The 24,750-nt window shown below is 38.6% G+C and overlaps 1 protein-coding gene across 6 annotated transcripts in view; it reads right to left on the bottom strand.

Moving 5' to 3' along the window:
* The window catches only part of ADD3 (adducin 3), a 127,857-nt gene that overhangs the window by 5,678 nt on the left and 97,429 nt on the right, over positions 1 to 24,750 (bottom strand). For 5 of the 6 annotated variants that reach the window (XM_027594035.2, XM_027594044.2, XM_027594028.2 and 2 more), the window contains 10 exons: positions 13,497 to 13,635; positions 9,286 to 9,437; positions 8,059 to 8,139; positions 7,057 to 7,206; positions 6,428 to 6,571; positions 6,210 to 6,308; positions 4,916 to 5,098; positions 4,101 to 4,358; positions 2,462 to 2,581; positions 1,925 to 2,011 (listed from right to left, as the gene is read on the bottom strand). In XM_027594035.2, coding sequence (XP_027449836.1) covers positions 1,925 to 2,011; positions 2,462 to 2,581; positions 4,101 to 4,358; positions 4,916 to 5,098; positions 6,210 to 6,308; positions 6,428 to 6,571; positions 7,057 to 7,206; positions 8,059 to 8,139; positions 9,286 to 9,437; positions 13,497 to 13,635 — 1,413 coding nt within the window. Of the gene's footprint in view, positions 1 to 1,924; positions 2,012 to 2,461; positions 2,582 to 4,100; positions 4,359 to 4,915; positions 5,099 to 6,209; positions 6,309 to 6,427; positions 6,572 to 7,056; positions 7,207 to 8,058; positions 8,140 to 9,285; positions 9,438 to 13,496; positions 13,636 to 19,820; positions 19,875 to 24,750 lie in introns of all 6 variants that reach the window. The other variant, XM_027594070.2, reaches the window with a different exon arrangement.

The raw sequence follows: 24,750 nt of genomic DNA, 5'->3' as shown, positions 1-24,750 counted from the left end.
GCTAAGAGCCTCCACAATAAGAGAAATCCCATGAGGAGGCTGGTGTGGTCTCACCTCCAATCCTTCCCAAATCCAACGCACCCCTGGACTCAGCCATCCGTCCCAGAGACCCTGGCTCTAGGGTTAGACCCTGGGTCGGGATACTGCCCCCATTACCAACGGCAAGCTCTTAGGCAAGTTGCTTAACCTCTCTGGTCTTCCATTTCCCTTGTCTGTAAAGTGGGATGAAAATACCACTTACCTCATAGGATGGTTGTTGGAAATGTACAGGCGACCCTGTATTAATACTTTTAAAACCTAGTGTAGTGCCTTGAACACAGCAAACACTCAATACTGTTATTTATTAATATTATTATGGTTATCGGGGCGCCTGGGTGGCTCAGTTGGTTAAGTGTCTAACTAGGGCTGTTATGATCTGGGGGTACTGGGAGCCGGTGTGGGGTTCCCTGGTCGGTGGGGAGTCTGCTTGTCCCTCTCCCTCTGCCCGCTTTTTCTCAAATCAATCAATCAATCAATCAATCAAGCCTAGGGTGTTATTTAAAAAAGAAACATTCAGGGAATAAGAAGTCTTGAAAATTTTTCCAAAATATATCAAAACAAAATTAAACAGAAGAATAAGAAAATAAAGTCAAGCAAATCTCCCAGAAAATAGGAAAAAAAGACAAAGGGATGGAAAATGGGAAAGAAAAATCAAAGAGGTTCAACTAACAGCAAATCTGGACAGAAAAAGAGATTGAGGAAAAAACTATTGAAGAAATAGATTTAAAAAATTCCCAGAGCTGAAGGCTAGGACTTTGCAGATTGAAAAGGGTTACTGAATGCTAAGAAAAAAGACTAAAAGAAATCTACTACAGAGCACATCATCATAAAACTTCAGAACAGCAGGGATGTAGAAGAGATCTAAAAGAATAGAAAAGGGCCCTACACAAAGTCACGTGAATCACAGTGCTCCTCTCAACAGTAACATGGAGTTAGGGGACAACAGAGTGATGCTTTCCGTATTTTTGAGGCAAATTATTCTAAACTAGAATTCTATGTCTATTATATGAACATTTGAGGGTAGGACAGGATTTCAAGCTGTTACCTTCTGTGTATCCCTTCTCAGAAAGCTAGGAAGAAGATATGTTCATTGATAAAGGAATAAATCAAGAAACTGGAAGACACGATGTAGGAAATGGGATACTACACAGTCAAGAATCAGAGGAATCCTCAGGATGAGACTGTGCAGCTGGCCCGAAGAGCAACCAGTCCACATCGGGACTGGAAAGACAGTAATGCAAGATTACCTGTTACCTTTGACCCTTTGGAAAATAATAAGAAGGGCTTTAATTTTCCTTTGAAAAGTTTGGGAAGAACTAAGCCAATGTACCCAAAACACTAAGCCAACGAAAAAAGGAGGCACTTATTAACTCCAGGGATCAGAGACTAGTATAAGAAAGGATTTGTAATCATGGGATATTACCTGGCTCAGCAGTAAACACTGAATAATGTGAATAATAACATTGAAAGCTGATCTAACCAGGAAACTGTAATATAATCTTTCCCCCACATTTTCTCATCTCTGAAATCAGGATTCATCTAATGATTGATAGCTTCCTACAATTATAATTGTGAGGGTCTTTCCTCTTTTAGTGATATACAAAACAACGGTACTTCTTACAGTTGATGACATAGATTCGATGACATCAACTGAGATCTAAAATTAACAGGCCAAGAACTCTTTAGAAACGTGAAGATAAATGCTAGAAGAAAGTCCTTGCCCCTGAAAATTGGAAGTTGAAGGTGATATTTTAAGTCTGGCAGTTATTTGACTTTTCAACTTGTGCTTATATTAACTTTAGTAAAAATAAATATTCATGTATCAAAAACAAAGAAATTAATGTGGTAGATCAAAATCAAAGATCGTATTACTTCATGGACTTACAGAAGGAGGTTTATCCACAACAATTCCAGCAAGCAACTGAGACTGTGGTCCTGCTGTTTTCAAGTCATATCGGTTTTGTTCTCGAATCTGAATTGAAATACAGTAAGAAGTTCTTGGGGACAACTATGTAGATGACCTTTACTCTCTCTTTTCCCACAGGCTTGCTATTTGCCCACCCAGAGCCTTTTTCGTTCCTGTCTCCACCCATCCCAACAACTCACATTCATCTCCTCCACTCTTTCTGATGTGTGATTTCTATTGTCTTATGTGGTTAGAGAATTACATTTTCCACTAACGCCAGGGCTCACTTTCACTGATACAGCAGCAATATGTTTAATACTTCTTCCCCGTGTAGCCCACTTACCAGTGAATAGCACAGAGCTGGAGGTATTCAACACAAGCCAAAATTATACTGAGTTTCAAAATCTTCTTTATTCAAACCCCCAAGGTTGGTATTAATCAGATTTAATCACTAGTGATTTGAACATAAAATGGTATAAAAAATGCCTCCCCTGGCCCCAGAAGACCACATCTCACCTTATTTCTCTTCTCTAGTACCTCATTCGGGTTTGTGTTTAAAGGAACAAACTGATTTGGATCTTCAATTTTGATAGGTGTTCCACTACTAACTTTAGAAGAATCCTCTGCTCTCATCCACTAAAAAATAAAAAATTTTATAGAATGAAGCTTTGTGTTAAGGAACAAGGGTAGGTTCTTGGTAACTGTTTATTGACTCAAGGAGAGGAAGCATACACTGCCAATACTTTAAAGAATTTCACTAAGCAGTATTTAGTGGTCAATTACTGTATATCTCATACTAGTTAGAAAAAGGCTCACGATCAGCACTCACTTAAAAAAATGTGATTACTATTTACATGAATACTCATTTATATGGCTACTTAAATTTTCTCCTTTTGGCATTTTCAAATATGATGTTCAAAACATTCCAAGCACAGATACAGAGCTTGATCTTGTATTAACTCACATTCAGAGATGGCGCCTGCATTGAAGTTTCTTCAACTGATGATGGCTAAGTCACTGAAAAGGACTCAAGGCATCCCTTAAAATTTAGTTTTCCAGACTTCATTTTTTATTTTTGGCTGCCAGAAAAGGTCAACCCCCTGACCAGCATTTTACAAAGAGGGTAATCTGGTAGTGACCCATAATATAACAGAATGATAGGGATGGAAGAGCCTTATAGAATTCTTCTTCTTCACCCCATATTATATCCCTAAAAGAAGGCTAATATTCATCAATATTAATAATGGTTGGCCATCAGTCTCTGTCAATAAAATTAATTCTGGGAAACTAAGGAGTTTAATTATGTTCTTTTCCTAGGAGATAAGAAACCTTTTTTTTGTTTGTTTGTTTAAGATTTATTTATTCGAGAGAGTGAGAGACAGCACAAGCAGGGTCAGAGGGAGAAGCAGACTCCCCTGCTGAGCAGGGAGCCCGATGTGCGGCTTGATCCCAGGACCCTGGGATCATGACCTGAGCTGAAGGCAGACGCTTAACCGACTGAGCCACCCAGGTGCCCCAGGAGATAAGAAATCTTATAGACTAGGGAGAAACACTTTGATGTCTAGGCACTTCCATATTGAATGGTACTGATTGATAGGATGAACAATTTTGAGTCTTTAGAGGATATTTGGTGATAAGCACTCTAAAACTAAACCAAATCTGAAGCAAAATGTTGAAAAAGACAACCCATTTCTCTCTCTACAAGATCTTGCCTAAGGATAAATATGTGCAGTAATTCATGAAACTTTGGCACCATTACGTTTCCATAATTTTTATAGCTTTGATTCACTGGTGTAATATAAACTGCAAAGCAGTAGCTAATAGTGGATTAAGAAGAGGGCTCCAGAATCATTTTTGTATGCCTTCAAATACTGACTTTACTATGCACAAATGATTAGTTAATTCCTCTGTGCCTCAGTTTTCACATCTATAAAATGGGGGAGAAAAATAGTATCCTCTCCGTATTAAGAGAATTAAATGAGAATTCACTTATGGCCCATAAAACAAAGTATCTTGTTACCAAGTTTATAACTGATAAATGACAGGTTATTATTATTATATTCTGCTTTCCCAGTATTTTTAACAGAGAACATTCAATTCAGGAGTAACTAGGCAAAATATTTCGTAAAGGTGAACCATATAAATAGTGACATACTGTGATTTTGGTCCTGGGACTGGTTTCACCATTCCGAGACTCCTCAGGCACATTCACTTTCATGTAAGTATTTGGGGAGTTCAGCCATCTTGTTTTTTCCCGCTGCTGCCTCTGTGCCATATATTTGAGAGGAGACAGTAGCACTGTGTCATCCTCGAAGGAAAAAGCAGTCACAGTTGCCGGGATCTCCACATCACTCTTGTGCCTGGGCTTCTCTCGAACGAGAGGATGCCTGTAAGCATAGCCTGTTCTATACCCCTAAGGGACAAAAAAACCACATCTGAAGCAATCAAACGTGTACCAAACACAGCATCTGGACTCCAATTCTTTAAATAAATGATCAAAAAGACTCCTTTGTTGAAAAACAAAGGGGAAAGTATCTTTCAAACCCCACATAACCTCCACATAACACTACAATTGAAATTAAGCAAATTTCAAGATTTGGTTAAAACAGATTCCAGCTGACAATGCGATTTCCACTCACACAACTGTTCCTGACAAAGGTAATTTCAAAACTGCTGACCAGAAACATTTTCCTAGCTATTTTCCAGTTTTTTGGAAGCCAAATCTCAGTGCTCATTTAAGTCTTTGTTCCAGGGTCTGAAAGCAATCTATCTTCTGACCCTTAGTGGAAGAGGGTAAAATCTTAAGATGACATTTGCATGTTTTACCGTGTGATTCTTAAAAATGTGGTAAAATTACACTGGAATGCCAGAGGCATAAGGAGGGCCCCAGATAGTCCAAAGGAGGATGGAGGCATTTGCTCTTGAATCTGAAGACATGAAAACCAAGCTTATGTACAATTTTTCACCTACCAAATTATCCAGAGTCCTCATCAGCCCTTCAAACTCAATCTCGCCAACCTTCCATTTTTGATGGGAACCCATATTCACTCCTCCTCCTCCAGATGCTACCACAGTGTAAGTGAAAGCTTTGTACTTCTGAGGATCCAGCACAAGCAGATTGTCTACTCCACCTGCCCCTGCTAATGCCTGCACCTGTAATCAATGGCAAAATAGAGAGACACAAGACTGTAAAGACTATAAGTATTTTACCTTTAAAAAGGTATAATTTTAATTCAGCAAATACCTATAACACTTGCTCAGGCTACTAACAACAAAAATAAGGCAATATACTTGTGAAAAAAGGCAGCTGAAGTATCTTTTCCATCTATCTGAAAAAGATACCTTCCAGGATTCTGACCCTCCCTGATGGAAAACACATTTAGAGCCATTCCTTTTAACATATTTCAAGAAACTGAATTCTCTTGCCAAATTTTAAAGTTATCTTGCAGTTTTCCCATGGTTATTTTTTTTTTTTTTTTTGCTGACAGTTCTAATTTTAAAGGAATATAGACACTATACTGTGAATTTAAGGATATTTAGGCAGAAGAAGTCAGCTCATCTTAATCAAGCTTTTCATAGCTTCATTTGAGAAGAGGAGGTACTGCTAAAGCAAAAAAAAAAAAAAAAGGTTAAGACATTAAAATTGACAGAAAAGTTTTTTCCCCTTTTTGTGGCCCTTCCAATAAATTAAGACTATTACCATTTGCTTCAAGAGAATCTTCTTGAAGATGGAAATTAGGTCTGTTAAAAATACATTCAGCTTCTCTGAGAAAAAAGTGGCTAACTATCCAACTTATTATAGTAAGTCTGAGGCCGTGCAATTGTTAGAAACTGCACAAATTCATAAGACTTCTGGCCCTGCTCTTACACTTTTTATAGAAATGGCTATAATACATCTGATCTTTGAGGACTGACAGTTGCCTCTGTTTCTCAATTAGCACCACACCACTTCAGGGTAAAAACAGAGATGTGTACAATTACACTATCTTAAAAAGCAGGATTATGGGGAAAACGATGTTTATGAGGCACTCAGATTTGTGTGTGTGAATTTATATATGACATTTTTTTCCCGTCCTATTTTCAATTCAAGAGATAACTGGGCTGACCCCTTTTATTCAAGTAAAACAGAGCTTCTCTTAAAAGACAAACGAAACAAAAAGCCAATAGGACTTTGAAAATAAGTAAATACAAAACCCATCTCAACAAGCAAATTACAAAGCAATAAAAAAAAAAAAAGTGGGGGAGAGAGGATAATTTTTCCTACCTGAATCTCACAGGCTATCTGCACATTAAATATATAATGAAAAGCCTCCTCAACTGTTTCTCCAAGGGCTACCACACCATGATTTCTGAGTACCAGCACCTAAAATAGAATCCCAAAGCAATCACTTTAAATAACTGGCATAGCTCACACTGTTTTCATCAACAGCAACAGGAACAGCAACAAAAATAGCTCCTTTGATAGAAACTCTACTTACATACCTTACAACTTGGCCCCAGAACTTTCTGCAGTTGAATTCTCTCCTCCTGTTCATCAAGTGACCCTTGGTAGTCATAATAGGCAATATCTCCCAGGATGAGGGACTCTTGAGAAATTGGAAGGATCCCACACTTCATGGAGGATACCTATTTGATTGGGTCCACGTCAAGAGGACACATTTAGTTACTAATCACACTCTCCTAGGAACCTGATTCTTTAGTCAGCTCAGGAAGCACTGGCCTATTCACTGTGTTCACCATTCCAGCCCATCTCCTACTTCAGCTCGTCACTTCTTCCAGAGGGGGGAAAAAAAGGATTTAGGGGATACAAGTCAATTTAAATGTTGTGCCAAATATTATGAAAGAAACTTTGCTTCAAAGAACTCAGTACCCAATTATTAGCTGATTAGTTAAAAAGGCCAATGCTATCTCTCCAGGTGTTTCCTACAATGTCAAGCATTTGGTCCAAAGGAACTTTTGCTTTCTGGGTATTCAGAGGATTAATATTTTGAATATGATTCTGAATGATGGGGTGTGAAAGCGTGCAGGTAGTAAAGCATCATGTAAGGAAAACCATGAAAATTAAATACACTTCCCAGAGCCATTGCTGGTTTTAGTCTTCAGCGACTTACAGCTGCTGTTGCAAGAGTATGGATGTGGATCACACACTTAACATCAGGACGTGTGGAATAGATTGCAGCATGGGGACTGAAGCCTGTGTGGTCAATTTTCAAATTAGTACTTCCCTGATCAACCACTTCTCCTATTATATTGACTTTTACCTGGAAAAAATCAGAGAGACATATTTAGTTGGTATCAATGTATCAAAGACATGTATCAAAGTCTGCCTGTGGTCCACCAGCTAAACCAGGGGGTGGCAAACTTTTTTGTCAAAGACAAACAGTAAATATTTTAGACTTTGTGGGCCTCTGATGCAACTACTCAACTCTGCCACTTTATGTAGAACCATAAAGAACTGTAAAAAAAAGAAAAAATAGTGTGGTTTTGTGCCCATTAAACTTTATTTACAAAAAACAGGCAGTCTGCAACAAAACTTAGAATTTATAAGAAGTTGTTTCTAAAAAGCCAAATAACTTAAAACTCTTCACTAAAGGTCTGGACGAGGTCTGGCATTTACTAAACTAGCTGGAAAATCTCCATTTGCTAACACTGCAGCACCCAGAACCAATGTAGTTGCTGCCATTCTAGAAGCCAATGATACTGGTTATGAGCATAATCATGGAAAAATAAAATGCTACACAGTCAGCCCCTCTGCTCAGACCAACTGAATTTTGCTGAAATCTATCTATAAAATACACACAGACTTTGTGTGTAGGTTTTTAAAAAATTGCAGAGTATACAGGGTGGAAAAAAATTCAAAAGATTCCCTTCAAAGCATGGATAGGTTCACTGATAAGACCAACTTATTTATTAGTCTCTTCAACTACCTTGTTCTTCTTGACCCCTAAAGCTTTTCTTAAAAAAATCAACATAACCTTCCAAACTCTTTCCTGTTCATTAGCAAATGTTTTCCCATCCATACCTTCTCTTGTTCTGTCCTGTACTAAAAACTAAAAGCTGTCAGAAAAGCACAAAGGAGGACAGAAAAAGTAACATAGGAATGAAAACTATACCAAATTGGAGGCTGTGGCTTCAGAAAAAGACAGGCCTCTAGGAATTATTATTATGTGGTCTTGCTCCTTACTTATTCTCACCTGAGAGAAAGAAAAAAAAATAGGGAATTACTGTGAGGTGTTCATATTTTGCAGTGTAAATACGATGGGGAATATATTTGCAGTGAATAACTGTAAGAGATCGGGGGTGGGGGGAGGTTGACAGGAAGCAAGAAAGCAGAAATTAAAGGTGTGCAACAGAAAACTTTCCTTGAAAACTTTTCTTCCCTCAACACTCGAGCACTTGCTAAACATTTCTGACATTAGCTTCTCATTTACTGAACTTACCTGAAGTGTTATCCTGGGAGTTCTTTTTTTTTTTTTTTAAAGATCTTATTTATTTATTCATGAGAGACAGAGAGAGAGAGAGAGAGAGAGAGGCAGAGGGAGAAGGCTCCCAAGGAGCAGGGAGCCCGATGCGGGACTCGATCCCAGGACTCCAGGATCATGACCTGAGCCGAAGACAGTCACTTAACCAACTGAGCCACCCAGGCGCCCTATCCTGGGAGTTCTAAGGTTGCTTAGGGTCAGCTACATTCATGAGAAAATATTAACTGAATGTGGTAATGACTATAATTTCGATTTACATCATGGAAATTAAAGGAAATGGGGCAAAGGAAAGAGATCTCTTCTGGGGAAGGAGCTAAAGTGGAGATGAAGGGGCAACTAAGGAGTGGCTGGGAGAGAAGAGGTATAAGGAAGACTGTGCCTGAGCCACTTCCACCACCATAGTTTCGTACTTTTTTGCTTCCAAATATTGTCTGGCTTTCCAGTGTGACAACATGAAAACAGATAATGGAAAAAATATACTTAAAAAATAAAGCTCAGGGAGGAAACTTCCCTGACCCCCTCTATTTTTCCTGCCCCAACCCAAGTGCTTTTTAGTGACACTCATGCTCAAATATAATTAATATGAAGAGAGAAAATTCTGCCAGAAGAATTTCTTCTTGGATAGGTTCTATAGCTGGTTTGAACAAAAGGGATACCACAGACAGAAAATGGAGAAGAAAGCGAGGTTAACCGTAGCCTCTCCCTTGGAGATCAGGTTTAAATCAGGAGTTGGCTGTAACCCAGAATGCTAGGTTCAGAAAATGAAGTCTGACTGGACTTACGAGTAAAGGTGAGAGGAGTACAGCTGCCTTCTGGCTGGGATTTTTTAGAAAAGGAATCGAAAGCCAAGGAACTCACGGAGATGTATGTATTTGCCAGCTGTGCCCATCCAAACAAGTCCACGAGTCTGTACAGGCTGGCAAGCTTACAGCGGGTAAGCTTTTCTCCCTTCACGTATGAGGCTGTATCTGCCCCAGGAAGGTCACTGATAGGTGTGACCATGCCGAGACCTAAAAGGAAAAGTTGTGGAGAGAGATTCACGTCAAGGAACGCGGTACCTGGAAGCAGCCTGAGTCTGCGAGTGCTCCAGCCTTGTAAATAATGATGTGAAACTTCTCAGCCCACACAACGTTCCTTAGCTTATCTTCCTTCACATGAGTACCCGGAGAGCAAAAATGCACATCAGCAATCTTCGCTATTTCGTCTAGTACTGGACTTGTGAGGGAGGGACTTGGTAGGAAAATGGTCACAAGATCCTAATGGCCAAGGTGTTATCAATACTGACATTATTGCTAATTTTATGATGAAAAGATCTCAACAGAAAGCCACTTTTCTAATAGCCCTTTTGACATTTATTCAAAAAAAAGTTATTTAAGATAGAGAAGAATGCATTCAAACCGGTCTGCCTTTAGCCATCACTAAGCAACAAAACCTAGTCTTGGGCTTTCGTGACCCAACCGCTAACTTCAACTGTGACCATGTTCCACTTTCTCACATTTTACCACCTCTTCCCTGGAATTCTTCTGCAGGCCTGTGTGACACAGCCTGGACCTCCCATTCCCCTTTCATCTGTTGCTTCCTTCTCCTCCAACCAGCTCTCCTCCCTTCTGCCCTCTGTGGCTCCTTCCCAAAGCTCAGTCCCCCACTATGCTCCCCTCTCCTTTTACTTTTCCCCAGGAAACACTACAGACTCTTGAATTTTCATTGTCACTTCTGTGTGGAAGACACCCTAATCTTTACCTGTGACTAGGGCCTCCTGCCCACCCTCCAGCCTGCTGCTTCTAACGGCCTGCAACGCAACAACATACAGATTAAAAAGGTCTAAAAGCAATTTTATCTCCTCGCTTTTTCTGACCTTCTCACTCCTCCTCAGTCTTCTGATGTGCTGGTACTACAATTCCCACAGTCTCACACAGGAAGTAACCTTCCCTGGGCCACCAAACGTAATTCATCACCATGTTCCGTCATCCTTTGCCTTCCAGGTTTCCTCATTTTCCATCCCTGAGTTCGCCTCACATGTAATGCTTTCAATAGGCCGCCTCATTTTGTCCTTGCCTGTAGCCCCTCTCTTTGTAAATCCATTCTATATAAAGTCATCTTTTGCCTCACTACTCCCCTGCTCAAAGTTTTGCAAAAGCCCAACGTGAAGGCCTACAAGGGCCCAGGAGATTCACGTAAGGGCCGAAACTGGGCCTGCTGCAACTTGTAGGCACTAGAGAGGGCACAAGCCTGGGCTGAAGGGGCAGCTGACGCTCTGCGATCGGCTGCTACCATGTGAGAGTTGGAGGTCGGGGCGAACATTTCAACAGAAGTCTCAAGTCTACACTCGAATGTGAGAGCTTCTCAAATGTTCTGAACTAATTCAAAGAGTTTCAATATGTAAGCCATACATTCAAAACAGTATAATTTTTAACAAAATTTCAGAGGCAGCTGTGAATTGATCTCTCACTCTCCCTGCCAATGTTAACTTCTACTTTCCACAACACAACATAAATTTTCCAGCCAAATTGGCTGATTTCTAGTCCCTGACCTCTGAACCATGGAACACAAATCTCCTACTGCCATGCCTTTGTATAATCCAGCCAGCAACTTTGGCAGCTCAGCTCCTCTTTCCTGCTATGATATCTAGGACACTCACAGGATAGCTCCTCTTATTATTCTGGTCTTCCCCGACCTGTCTTCCTCTTCCAATTTTCGAAATTTTCTCTTCAGACTCTTTTCTTTCCTGCTTATACCCCCTTGAATGATTATTTAATCAACATACACAGCTACGAGTAATACTTCTTTATGTCCATCTTCCAAGCCACTCCCTTAAGCTCTAGGACTGTATTTCCAACTGTGGCCATGTCTTGGCAGCTCTTGGCAACTTTGGCATGCCTAAAGTTGAACTTCCTCCATTTCCCAAGCCAAAGAGATCCCCAACTCTGGACATTCCTATTTTTGTCTAATTATACCACAAAATTTCCCAGTTAATTCTTCACACAGAAACTATAGAGGTCTTTCTACATCACCCTCCTGCTTAAAATGGCTTTTCAAAGTTAGAATAGAATCCAAACTTCCAACTCTGGCTGGGAAACCCTGCATAATTCAGCCTCTGCCTATGTTTCTGACCTCACTTTGTTCTACTCGTCACCCCAAACCCATGCTCTCCAGACATAATCTTTAATTTTTATTCCTTGAAGAGACCACCAAATTCATTCTCATCTTGTTTCCACCTGACATTTGTACTTATTCCTTCTACCTGGAATGTTTTCTCTCGATCTTGGTATGGTTTGTTCCTTCTTACAGTTCAGATTTCAGTTTAAATGTCACCTTCTCAGAGAGATTCTCCCTCATCATCCAATCTAAAGTAGTTACCTAGTTCCTCCTATCAAATCACCATCTATTAATTATTTGCACAGCACTTCCTATTATCTGACCATTTTCTTTAGTCTATTTTCTGTCTCCACAAGCACAGGAAACTTTGCCCATCTTGTTTATCACTGTATTCCCTATCTCTAACAGGGTGCTTGGAACATAATAGATACTCAGTATTACCGAAAGAGCAAAAACAAACTAGCTCTACCTTCAAATTTTTCTGTTCCTTCTTATAGAAAGTTTCTCCCAAGCTAGAAGAGTGATTTTGGAACTCATAGTTCTTCTCCCACTCCATCCCCACAATACCACATCAAACCTGTCACTAAGTCTTGTCTACTCTTCCTTGGTGATGCCTTTCTCGTTGATCTCTTCCTTTTTGTACCCACACTCCTATTTCAGTTCAAACACTTACACATCACACTGGGACTCTTTCAAAAGTTTTTTTAAACAGTATGTATGTGCCAACATGCTGGTCCACTGTGAGTTCTACAAACACACCCTAACCTTAGCATGTTTCCATCATCATGTCTCTTTTTATGCCATTCCTCTATTTTGGAAAGTACTTGAATTCACTGACTCCTACTTATAAATCTTTAACCAAAAAGAAACAAAGAAAGGAAGAAATGAAGGAAGAGAAGGAAAATGAAAGAAAAGAAAAAGACAATCCTTTGACTCTAACATGAAGCAGTCCCTGACAGTACCTTCTGGCACTCCATATCTGTTCTGGTATTGCAGTGAGTTCTGTACATATCTTGCTGAGATATAAAGTGCTTATAGTGTTCAGCTCACCAAACTGGTGCTCTCACCAAAGAGCTATTATTAAATGAATAAAATGTCTTCATTCCTCTTTCATACCAAATTCTAACTACTCCATCTTCAAAAGCCTGGTTAGTTCAGGCCTCTCTTTTTCCATAGTTTTCTCAGTCCACTTCAGCCAACAATCAATTCCAACTCTGAGTTCATAGCCTTTTAAAAGGTCATTGGACAATTTCTTATGAACTGCTTTGTAAGTTTTTCTTCTATAGTTATCTTGCAGTTATAATCATTTTTGCATTCATGGAATGTCTCCTCAACCAAAAATATACATTTATCTAGGACAGGGCCCTTGTCTTATAACTATTTTATAATCTTACAAAGTCTAGTAAATGCCTGGTTGGGAAGAAAAGGTAAGAGATTTTAACACTTTGTTACTCTAAGTATTAGACGTTATAAACTTAAGGACTGAACCAGAGCAGAGTAGGCTGCCAGAGATGTACAGTGTTCAAAGTAGAGAAAAAAATCATAATTTTTTAAACTTCCCAAAACTATTTAAACGACATCGATGGAACTAGAGGGTGTTATGCTGAGTGAAATAAGCCAGAGAAAGACAATTATCATATAATCTCACTAATATGTGGAATTTAAGAAACAAGGCAGAGGATCATAGGGGAAGAGAGGAAAAACGAAACAAGACAAAACCAGAGAGGGAGACAAACCATAAGAGACTCTTAATCTTAGGAAACAAACTGAGTGTTGCTGGAGGGGAGGGGGGTAGGGAGACGGCGTAATTGGGTGATGGACATTAAGGAGGGCACTTGATGTAATGAGCACTGGGTATTATATAAGACTGATGAATCACTGACCTCTACCTCTGAAACCAATAATACATTATATGTTAATTGAATTAAAATAAAAATTAAAAAAAATTAATAAACTTTCCAAAACTGACGTACTGAGGGGAGGTGAAGTAAAGCCTGAGAAAGAATTGGCCATGATGTAATCTGCGATCTGCTGTAATGCCAGCAATCCAGTTGGGTTGTGGCCTTTCTTCATCTGTTCTTGAATAAGGCATTCCAGGTCTTCCCGAAAGGCCTGAAACACATAAAAATAACCACTGAGCACATATACCTCACTTGGAGCAGAACGATCCAAACATAACTTTCTCTATAATCAATCTTTTCCCCATCCTTCTTTTAAATAAGCTTTCATCTACACTACTTTAAAACAGATATAAAACAAAACAATAAAGCACTGAAAGCAGCAGCAAGAAGCGCGCTTTCAGGGGAGGGAAAAATCATTAGGAATTCTTAATCTCAAAGAAAATGAGCTACTATAACATCTACAACAGACAGATATAGATGAAACAACCCTGTTAACAATATGGAACTAGAGTACCAAGTATAGACTGATGGAAACAGAGAGCCATTCCTTGTCTAGCAGCCTCATTATCTAGGTTAGGCTAGAGTCCGTATTTGAATGGGACAAGGCTCTGACTACAGACTGCCTCACAGCAGAAGTCTTCACTAAGACATACTAAGTATATCACGGCTTCCATTTTATGATTTCCACTGCAATCCCCTAGCTCCACAAACACTGAAAGCAAACTGATAAGAGTGGAGAACTGATTACTCCCCTTCTGCAACACTGTGCTAAAGAAAGGACATTTTTCCCCCAACTTTGGGTACTGTATGTTCCTGTTCTCGAATTCTGCTGTATCTTTTCTTTTGCGGGCATATCTACATGTGTCAGAAACTGTTTATATAAATAAGAATTCTGAACATTAAGAGAAATTCTCTATTCTACTAACCCTTGAGTTGCTAATATGATTCATCATCTGAAACCTCTCAAATTGCTTGAATTGAAATCACTCATTTTTATTTCCATAACACCCGACCAATACTTATTAAATTCATTATTTGTTCTCTTGCTCAAGCCTTTTTTCATTCATTTTAAACATGAAAGCTCTTGCGATATAAATTCTCTAAACCTTGCTCTTGGTTACATGTGAAGCAGAATGCCTGCCAGAAATTAAGTTCAATTTTTTCCCACTTCACCTAAAAGGGAGAAGGTAGAAAACTGCCTTGGAATCACTACCTCCAAGAAGAGTACATACTAACCCCTTGAAGATCACTGGAATAATCTTCATCAGAGGGTGAATTTCCTTTGAGTCACCAACAGTAGCCTTCCTTGTAAGGCTGGGAATAAGATCTCCTGGAGTCCCTGCTTAGATGTAGCCTTGCTTAGAGGATAGCTGAATAACTCAGAGGTTTTCAGAAAGGACTTCTTAAAAAAAAAAAAAAAAAAAAAAGGCATAGGAACCCCATGGAGGAAAGGAGAAATGTGGTTTGAAGCTATGAGGTTGCAGATATTAAGACCAGTCCTGACTCAATGCTTGTGTTGCTTTCAGAACAATAGTTGAGAGGTATCTGTGATGTGAAGAGCTGAGTGCTAACCGCTGTAATCTTGGGAGCTCAACCATGGAGCACCATGCAACACCCTAACTGAGCTTAGCACAGGAAGAGGGAGGTCATCCTTCCCTAATGCACCATGGCGGCCTGTACAGGCATCTGGGTCAACAATGAATCTGTATCTTCTATTGGACAGAGTAAGAGTAGTTTTCAACACCAGGGAGGTCCAGTGGCCATGGGCTGTATGCACTTTAGCATGACTCACATACGCACATGCAGACATATGTACACACCACATTTTGGATATAGAAGTCACTGATGAACCCTTTTGAACTATGTAAGCCACTGACGTTCTTGGGACAGCTTAGAGGGGAGTAGAAATTCCAAGAGGAAGATGCTGTATTTTCTACTAATACAGCAGGTGGATGTTTGAGTGATTTAAAAAGTACTAGTGACCAGGGGCACCTGGATGGTGCAGTTAGGCATACGACTCTTGGTTTCGGCTCAGGTCGTGACCTTGGGGTTGTGGGATCAAGCTTCATGTTGGGCTGTGCGCTCAGCGCAGAGTCCGCTTCAGATTCTCTCTCCCTCGCCCTCTGCCCCTCCCACTTGTGCTCTCTCTCAAATAAATAAATAAATCTTAAAAAAAATACTAGTGACTATATTTGAATTCTGAGTTCATGGAACAGTTTATACCAGTTAAACATGGTTTTTCTTTTACAAATTTGAGGCTTGTTAAATGTAAATCATCAGCACAATTATACAAATTCTAAACATCTAATTCCATTGACTGTATCTAGTTCATTTAAATATATGATTTAAACCACAGAAACTATCCTATAAAATATCCTTTACAAAGACACATTACACTGATCAGAAGACTCCATTTCTAAGACTTAGTGAACATAAAGTGGTTGTGAGCTTCATACAGATGAGTAACATGAGTATTTTACCATATTTAAGGCTGAAAGGAAATGAATCTTCTATATATACTCATTTACCTTTATATAAACTATAGAAAACTTCTGGACATTGGCAATGGGCCAGTTGACTCTTCTGAAACTGTATTTTCCCTTCAAAACCAAATCCTGTTTAAACTTTCCGTCAGCTGAAAGCAGCTATAACCAATATTCTTTTATTCAGTAAAATAATAATTAATAATAATACCTACAATGTGTATCACTCATGATTTACACTGCAATAGCTTTGAGAAATGGGGATCATTTTAGTGAGTACCCCACCTCACAATGTTCCAGGAAGAATTTAAGACAGATTCCATAGATTAAAATTATAAAAAAACAAATATAGGTTAGAAAAATTAAGCTAAGGAAGAAATAAGCATAAGGAGATTAGTCAGAGCCAGGAAGGAGGTTAAGATACAAAGTACATGCTATAAAACTGTAGGCATTTGCTAGAGATTGGCCAAATTTTATCTAAACTCTCTAGCAGCCAACATGAATTAAGATAATCTGCTCAGTATGCTGATACACAATGGCTTTAAGATTAAAAACCAACCAGTTGTTCAAGAGAATCACAACTATTTATAAACTGATGAGACACTTCTGCTGGGTGGGATGAGAAAGCTAAATAAGAAAGGTCGAAAAATTTGTCCAAGGCAGTAATTGTCCAAGGCAAAAACTCAGGCCAAATGCTATTTTCATTAGTGAAAATGCTTTTTCCACTTTCATACATCCCACAATATGGTGGGCACCACCCTAAAATTTTGGGATGATCCACAGTGTCATAAGGGGAGATATATAAGCCCTCTAAAATCAGTTAAGAGAAAAATATGAATTTCCCCCATAAGGCTAGTGAATAGCTTCTACACAGTATAGGAAAATAATTTTCAAAGTAAATGAAATTTCCCTAGCCTTTTTATACAGTTGTAAGTGCTTCGACAGATAAGAATTCTTCTATAACAAAGGATTTATTATTTTGTCATGAACATTTATAACTCATTAATGTTTCAAATATGTTTGAAATATTATTCAGATAACTACCTAAGTCATAAGACATTATAAAAACTAATGATAAAGAAATTATTTCAGCTGGTTTTAAAAATGTATCTATAAACATAGTAAGCTTTAAAATATTGTATTAAAATAAAAACATATCTTTATGATGACAGTTAATCATATTTCTACTAAAATCCAATGTTAATATAATAATCCTTTATAGCTGATTCATTTGAATCTCACAACAAAGTCCTGAGATAGGCAATGATTTGCTCAAGGTTGCACAGCTAATAAGTAAATGGAGTAAAGGTTGAAATCTGGAACTCTCAGCTGGGCACAGAATCTTTCCCTAATTTTATAGGAGATGCGTTGTATCACAGAAACCAAATACAACTAATAAGGCAGCAGGCACGTTGTGATCAGAAATACAGAGTAAACTTCTTAGGCTAGATTAGAGCATTATGTTGTAATGATGGAGCAAAAAATTTATATAGTGGCAGATGATGATGATCCACAAGTACCAAAGTACTTGCCCTCTTATAGCTGGGACTTCTCCCATCAAAGCAGAATGAAAAACTTAATTTATACACAGGGCAGCAAGGTGGGCTTCTAAAGTCAGATTAAACCAACAATTCCCTAGAGTGTCCACTAGAGGAGTCAGGTTAAAACATCAAACAACATATATATAAAGCCACAGCATAAACCATGTCTTCTCTATCTCTTTGAAACAGAACAGAGGAGATCGTGGGAGTTTTTACACCTTGAATGCATGAATACATGAACATGAATAAGCCAGACTGCCATCAGGATGATAGATTCTTTGGAGACCTTCAAGAAAACCAAAATATAGTCTAAGGAATTGTGATTATATAATCTTCCAAGTGTTGCCATAAAATGCTTTCACTCAGCAATGCTGTATATAACTCATGCATACAATTTTCACAAAAATACTTGCCTGCTATGTGCTAGTCATTACATGGCTTGCTTTTATGTTATTTAATTGTCACAACAACCCCACAAGGTTCATTTTACCAACGAGGAAACTGAAGCTCAAGTTAAGTGAGTTTCCTATGTCACATAGCTAATGTGTGGTGGTGAACCCAGATCCAAAGCAAGCACCATGTGCATATATGTACATATAAAAACATTCATATAAACAGATTAAAACTGGAAGTGATGAGAAAATGGGCCGACTCCTAACAGGCCAAGATGGTCTGGTACTCCAGGATCTCTATAATCTGTCATATAACATTTTGGCTATATCTACCGTTACTACCTTATGCTCTGGTTTAGCCTATGAGGTTTGCTCATCACTCTGATCACAACCTGTACTTTTCTATCCCTGCTCACTCTATTTTGCCAAAGGGAAATGCTGGCTTCCTCTGTTCCTCTACCTAATCAGTTCTCAACCTTTATCTCACACTCATCTTAAATGCCACCTTCTTCTTGAAGTCTCTCCTTTAATCACCCAATTAGATGGGATCTCCCAATTTCTTCTCTTTCCATCCTTCTCTAAATTCTTTTAACATTTACCTTTACTACACTTAGGGTACCTGTCATAAGATTGTGATTTACTTTTCCTACTCTACTACACCATGATATTGGATGGTTGGGACTGTGATTTTCACATTGCTAGAGTCTGAGTGTCTAGTTCAATACTCAATTAATAAAATAGTAAATTAGAGTTTTTTTTTTAAAGATTTTATTTATTTATTTGAGAGAGGGAGAGAGAGAGAGTGAATGAGCAGGGGGAGTCGCAGAAGGAGAGGGAGAGGGAGACTCCCCACTGAGCAGGGAGCCCGATGCGGGACTCAATCCCAGGACCCTGGGATCATGACCTGAGCCAAAGGCAGAAGCTTAACTGACTGAGCCACCTAGGCAACTTGTTTTTCTTTTTCTTTTCCTAGAATACAAGGAAAGAAAGTAAAGAACCTGATCTCAATCTTGATTGAGTTAACAATAGCAAAATCCATTTCAAAGGTTTTTAGCACTGAAATTTGAAGCTCTAGAAAAGCATCTTAAAAGTCTGTTACTTGAAGGAGAAATTCTTCCTGTGTAATTAGGTATGTACATCATCTAATGGGAGAAATGCATCTTTTTTTTTTTTTTTAGTAAGAAATGAATCTTCACTAAATGTCATAGATTTTTGAAAAGTCACTTAATTCTTCAACTCAAACAACAAAATTCTACTTGAAAACTTGGTTTGTCCCCAGAGCATTATAGTTTGGACAGCTCTCTCATTAGACACATGTCCAAAAAATCACTAGATGAGAAACAAAATGTTTAAGTTAAAAGAAGGTACCTTAAAAGCCTTATCTGAATCTTATACCCTTTCATTTTATACATCGTCTGTCAATACTGAGGGAGTGATCCCATAAACTCTGAATTCATAAGGTATGAATAAAAATAAACATGATTATAAAAACATGAAAGATTTGGAGGTAAGAGTATACTTTAAGTACAAACATACTCATGTATCCTATAAACCAAAGGTAGAATTATCTTGAAGTATGAGATCTTAGCTTCTGTATCTAGGATCAGAGCTTTTACAAGAAAGTGGTATTGGATGAAAGGTATTTTAAATTACAGAAAAGAGGACCAATTTGATAAAAGAAACTGACCTGATGCAATTATTTCAGTTAAGGCTAAAAAAAATAAAATAAAAAAGAAAATCACATAGGCTGATTTGTAAATAATGTTTAACTTATGGACATTAAATAACAGAATGCTGGTAAATATCATAGATAGATTTTAAATATTCACATCTGGATGTTCTATCTCATAATAATTACTAGAGTGAAAAATTGGAGCAAAAAGAAAAAAAGATTACAGACTAGCATGCTGCTCCCAAGGCACCCTGCAATTATGTTATTAGATCTCTCCCAAAGTGGGATTAGGAGCATAACAAACTTACTTAGAATTTCTCCATTAAGAAATGTATTCATTTGGAAATAGATTACCACTGGTCCTGTTGAAAGGAGAAAAAACAAATAAACCAAACTTTCTTTTGGATAGTCTTTGTCCTCAGCCTAAGTCTTAATTAATATGAAGCTAAAGGTTAGAATAGTATCTTTTTGTGATGCTGGCATGTAATAAAAACGCAAACAAAATTAATAAAGAATTCTTGTACCTTAAACTTCCAAAGCAACCAGATAAATCATGGTGCTTTTGATCAACTAATCTAATTAAGGTGTCCTGTTAACTTTTTTTTTTTATTAGAGAGTGAGGGGAGGAGGGACAGGGGGAGAGGGAAAGAGAGAATCTTAAGCAGGCTCCAACACCCAGCACGGAGCCTGATGTGGGGTTCAATCTCACAACCCTGACCTGAGCTGAAATTGAGAGTTCAGACGCTTAACCAACTAAGCCACACAGGCGCCCTCTGGTGCCCTGTTAACATTTTAGGCCTTACAGTGATATTCTAAAATGTATATGGCTTTGAAGTTTCTCCTATCTTCGATGTAAACTTGTAGCATTACACATTGCCCTATTAAGAAATGTTAGTGTGTCATGTGCCTGAGCTATCACCACCTATATACTCCTGTCGTTCTAACTTTCAGAGTAACACTGCACACTTCCATCAACCAGTCTAAACTGCTTCCCATAGTGGTAAGGTTTAAGAACATTGATTCTTTTTCTGAAACCCACCAGATGTTTTCCATATTAGGTTGTCAAGTTCAGCAGGAGCTTGGTGGACAATATTCGAGTGTTTAATGACTCAAAGTCCACCCAGCTATTCATATAGCCATCCATCCAAGTATGTATGTGGAATTTTAACTAAATATCTACTATGCACAATGTCCTGTTAGTTTTTCAACTTAACATGCTTCTTTAATGTTGGTGAAGCATCATTTAGTTTCAACAGTTTGCCCTGGACACTTCATTCTGAGATAAGGGGGTTAATGATAATCTAGGGTCTCCATAGACATATGTATGAGGAGTATACTGGTCAAAGAAAACTTGTAGATTCTCCTTAGTGCATTAACAAGATCTCTAGCTAAACCTGGTTTAGGTTTTGACAAAAGACTGTGAAATTCCTAGAAAGAAGTAATACTTGGGAGTCAGGATGAGACGTTCTTTTCTCTTATTTTCTTAGCTGAAGGCAATAAGGTACTGTGTTTGTCAACCAAATTTACAGACAGCAAAATGTCTTATGATTGAAAACTCTACTTGTGTTGGGTTGAATTAATCTTAGCAACAGAATTTGATGATGAATAAAGCAATAATAATATATGGGTGGAGTTTTTTCATTGTTACTGAATGCTTTAAGTGGTACAGCCTACTGGTTAAGAGCATGAGTTTTGGAGTTTACACTCAGAGCCCAAACTTATAAGAACTTCAGCAAGTTTTCTAAGACCTCTAAGTTTCAGTTTATTCATCTGTAAACTAGAGATATTAATACTTTTTTGATTAAGTTGTTTTGAGGATTAAATAGGATTTGATACATAACAGCTGCCCATAATAGGTGTTAATAGGGGGCTTAATTAAAAAAAGTATTATACTTTGCTTTTATTAGTTTCTCTATTTCCCTTTCTTCTCAAATAAACTCAATATTTTAAATAGAAGGCTTGCAAACCTGTTTCTTACAAATAAAAATTAGTAATATCTTTGATTTTGATTTTTTTAAATATATAATGTATTATTTGTTTCAGGGGTACAGGTCTGTGATTCATCAGTCTTACATAATACCCAGTGCTCATTATAAACATACCCTCCCCAATGTCCATCACCCAGCTACCCCTTCCGCCCACCCCACCTCCCAGCAACCCTCAGTTTGTTTCTTAAGAGTCTCTTATGGTTTGTCTCCCTCTCTGGTTTCATCTTGTTTCATTTTTTCCCCTCTCTTCCCCTGTGATCCTCTGCCTTATTTCTTAAATCCACATATCAGTGAGATCATATGATAAATTGTCTTTGATTGACTTATTTTGCTTAGCATAATAAACTCTAGTTCCATCCATGTCGTTGCAAATGGCAAGATCTCATTTTCTGATGGTTGCATAATACTCCATTGTAGATATATACCACATCTTTATCCATTCATCTATTGATGGACATCTGGGCTCTTTCCATAGTTTGGCTATTGTGGACACTGCTGCTACAGACATTGGGGAGCAAGTGTCCCTTCGGATCACTACATTTGTATCTTTAGGGTAAATATCCAGTGCAACTGCTGTGTCATAGGGCAGCTTTATTTTCAACTTTTTGAGGACCCTCCATACTGTTTTCCAGAGTGGCTGCACCAGCTTGCATTCCCACCAACAGTGTAGGAGGGTTCCCCTTTCTTTGCATCCTCACCAACATCTGTCATTTCCTGACTTGTTAATTTTAGCCATTCTGACTCACGTGAGGTGGTATCTCATTGAGGTTTTGATTTGTATTTTCCTGATGCCGAGTGATGTTGAGCATTTTTTCATGTTGGCCATCTGGATGTGTTCTTTGTAGAAACGTCTGTTCATGTCTTCTGCCCATTTCTTGATTGGATTATTTGTTCTTTGGGTGTTGAGTTTGATAAGTTCTTTATAGATTTTGGATACTAGCCCTTTATCTGATATGTCATTTGCAAATATCTTCTCCCATTCTGTCGGTTGTTTTTGCTGTTTCCTTTGCTGTGCAAAAGCTTTCATCTTGATGAAGTCCCAATAGTTCATTTTTGCCCTTGCTTCCCTTGCCTTTGGAGACATGTCTAGCAAGAAGTTGCTGCGGCCAAGGTCGAAGAGGTTGCTGCCTGTGTTCTCCTCAAGATTCTGATGGATTTCTGTCTCACATTTAAGTCTTTCATCCATTTTGAGTCTATTTTTGTGTGTGATGTAAGGAAATGGTCCAGTTTCATTCTTCTGCATGCGGATGTCCAATTTTCTCAACACCATTTTTGAAGAGACTGTCTTTTTTTCCATTGGACATTCTTTCCTGCTTTGTCAAAGATTAGTTGACCACAGAATTGAGGGTTCATTTCTGGGCTCTCTATTCTGTTCTACCGATCTATGTGTCTGTTTTGTGCCAGTACCATACTGTCTTGATGATTACAGCTTTGTAATAGAGCCTGAGTCTGGCACTGTGATGCGACCAGCTCTGGTTTTCTTTTTCAACATTCCTTTGGCTATTCGGGGTCTTTTCTGGTTCCATACAAATTTCAGGATTATTTGTTCCAGTTCTGTTGATGATATTTTGATAGGGATTGCACTGAATGTGTAGATTGCTGTAGGTAGCATAGACATTTTAACAATACTTGTTCTTCCAATCCATGAGCATGGAATGTTTTTCCATTTCTTTGTGTCTTCCTCAATTTCTTCCATGAGTATTCTAAAGTTTTTGGAGTTTTGATCTTTATTAGTTATGGGTTTTGTCTAACAGAGTGAACCCCAATATCATAGAAGACACATAGGTTTTTAAGAGAATTATATTTGCAGAAACACTGCAAGCTTGGGCATAAAGGAACAAAGGTAGTTCCAAAAGAAAAGAGGTCTTTGAACCTTAAGCCTCTATAAGAAGGAAGAAGGCTGAGGAAAAAAAACAACCACAGGCTACCATTCAAAGAAAAGGAAAGATGATTCAGGGGGTAGAATGAAAAGCCCAGAGGGCAGAGCCACTAGCTAGAGAGTCACCCCCTTGAAAGTAGAAGGACTGGGTCTTCATCAAGGGAACTTCCAAACATTTGCCCAGATGGATTTCACAACTGCTATGGACCAGTTATTCCTTTGCACCCCTAATTTCCTTTTTGAACAGGAATGTGTTTCCCCACCACTGGCTGTGTGTGAGGGCAGATAACTTGTCTCTTTAGTTCTCTGGTGTATAGAATTGAGAGGACTTGGGGCACCTGGGTGGCTCAGTCGTTAAGCGTCTGCCTTTGGCTCAGGTCATGGTCCCAGGGTCCTGGGATCAAGTCCCACATCGGGCTCCTTGTTCTGCAGAGAGCCTGCTTCTCCCTCTCCTACTCTCCCTGCTTGTGTTCCTGCTCTTGCTGTCTCTGTCAAATAAAAATAGATAAAATCTAAAAAAAAAAAAAAAAAAAAATTTAGAGGACTTGTACTAAAGGAACTGTACTTAAGGAATCACACCTGAGGAGCATCATCCGCAGCTGGAACAGATTTAGTAAGATTCTGGATTCAGGAAAATAGTCTAATGAGATGAGACTTCTGCAGGGGTGTGAGAAGAGAGTGAGTGTATTTTCCATGTGGAAGGAAGTTAAATAAGTTGCGGCAGAGAGAAGTGCTTTTAAATTCAATTGTGATCAGAGAGTGGAAAATCCTCCTGTCAAAAGGTGGATATTAATTCCTCTCTCTTGTGTATGAGCTGAACTTAGTGACTCACTTCTAACTATAAATATGGTGGAAGTGATGGTGTTTAATGTCTGAGATTAAGTCATGAAATGCACTGCAGACTCCTCCTGGTTCTCTCTCAGATACATGCTCTGGAGGAGAACACTCAAATTGCCTCAGGTAAAGGTCCATGTGGCCAGGAACTGTGGCCCTTTGCCAATACCCACATGAGTGACCCATCTCAAGAGTGGAAACCTCCAGGCCGGTCAAGCCTTCAGATGACAGCAGCCCTGGATGATGTCTTGACTGCAACTTTGTGTAAGACCTTGAGCCAGAACCACTCAGCTAAGCTGCTCCTGAATTCCTGACCCAGAGAAACGAAGAGATAATAAATGCTTGTTGTTTTAAGTTGTACAGTTTCAAGGTAATTTGTTATTTAGCAACAGATACTAACACAGGTCACCATGGGTTATATCCTTTGTTGTTTTAAAAGTTTGTTGTATTAAAAGAAATTTGACAACTGTTGTCCCAAAACAGAGAAGACAAAACTTACACACTTTTCTAAGTCTTTCACAAATGAGATTTTAAATT

Source organism: Zalophus californianus, chromosome 15, assembly GCF_009762305.2.
Source record: "Zalophus californianus isolate mZalCal1 chromosome 15, mZalCal1.pri.v2, whole genome shotgun sequence".
Lineage (NCBI taxonomy): Eukaryota > Metazoa > Chordata > Mammalia > Carnivora > Otariidae > Zalophus > Zalophus californianus.
This window is presented reverse-complemented; position numbering and strand designations above follow the sequence as displayed.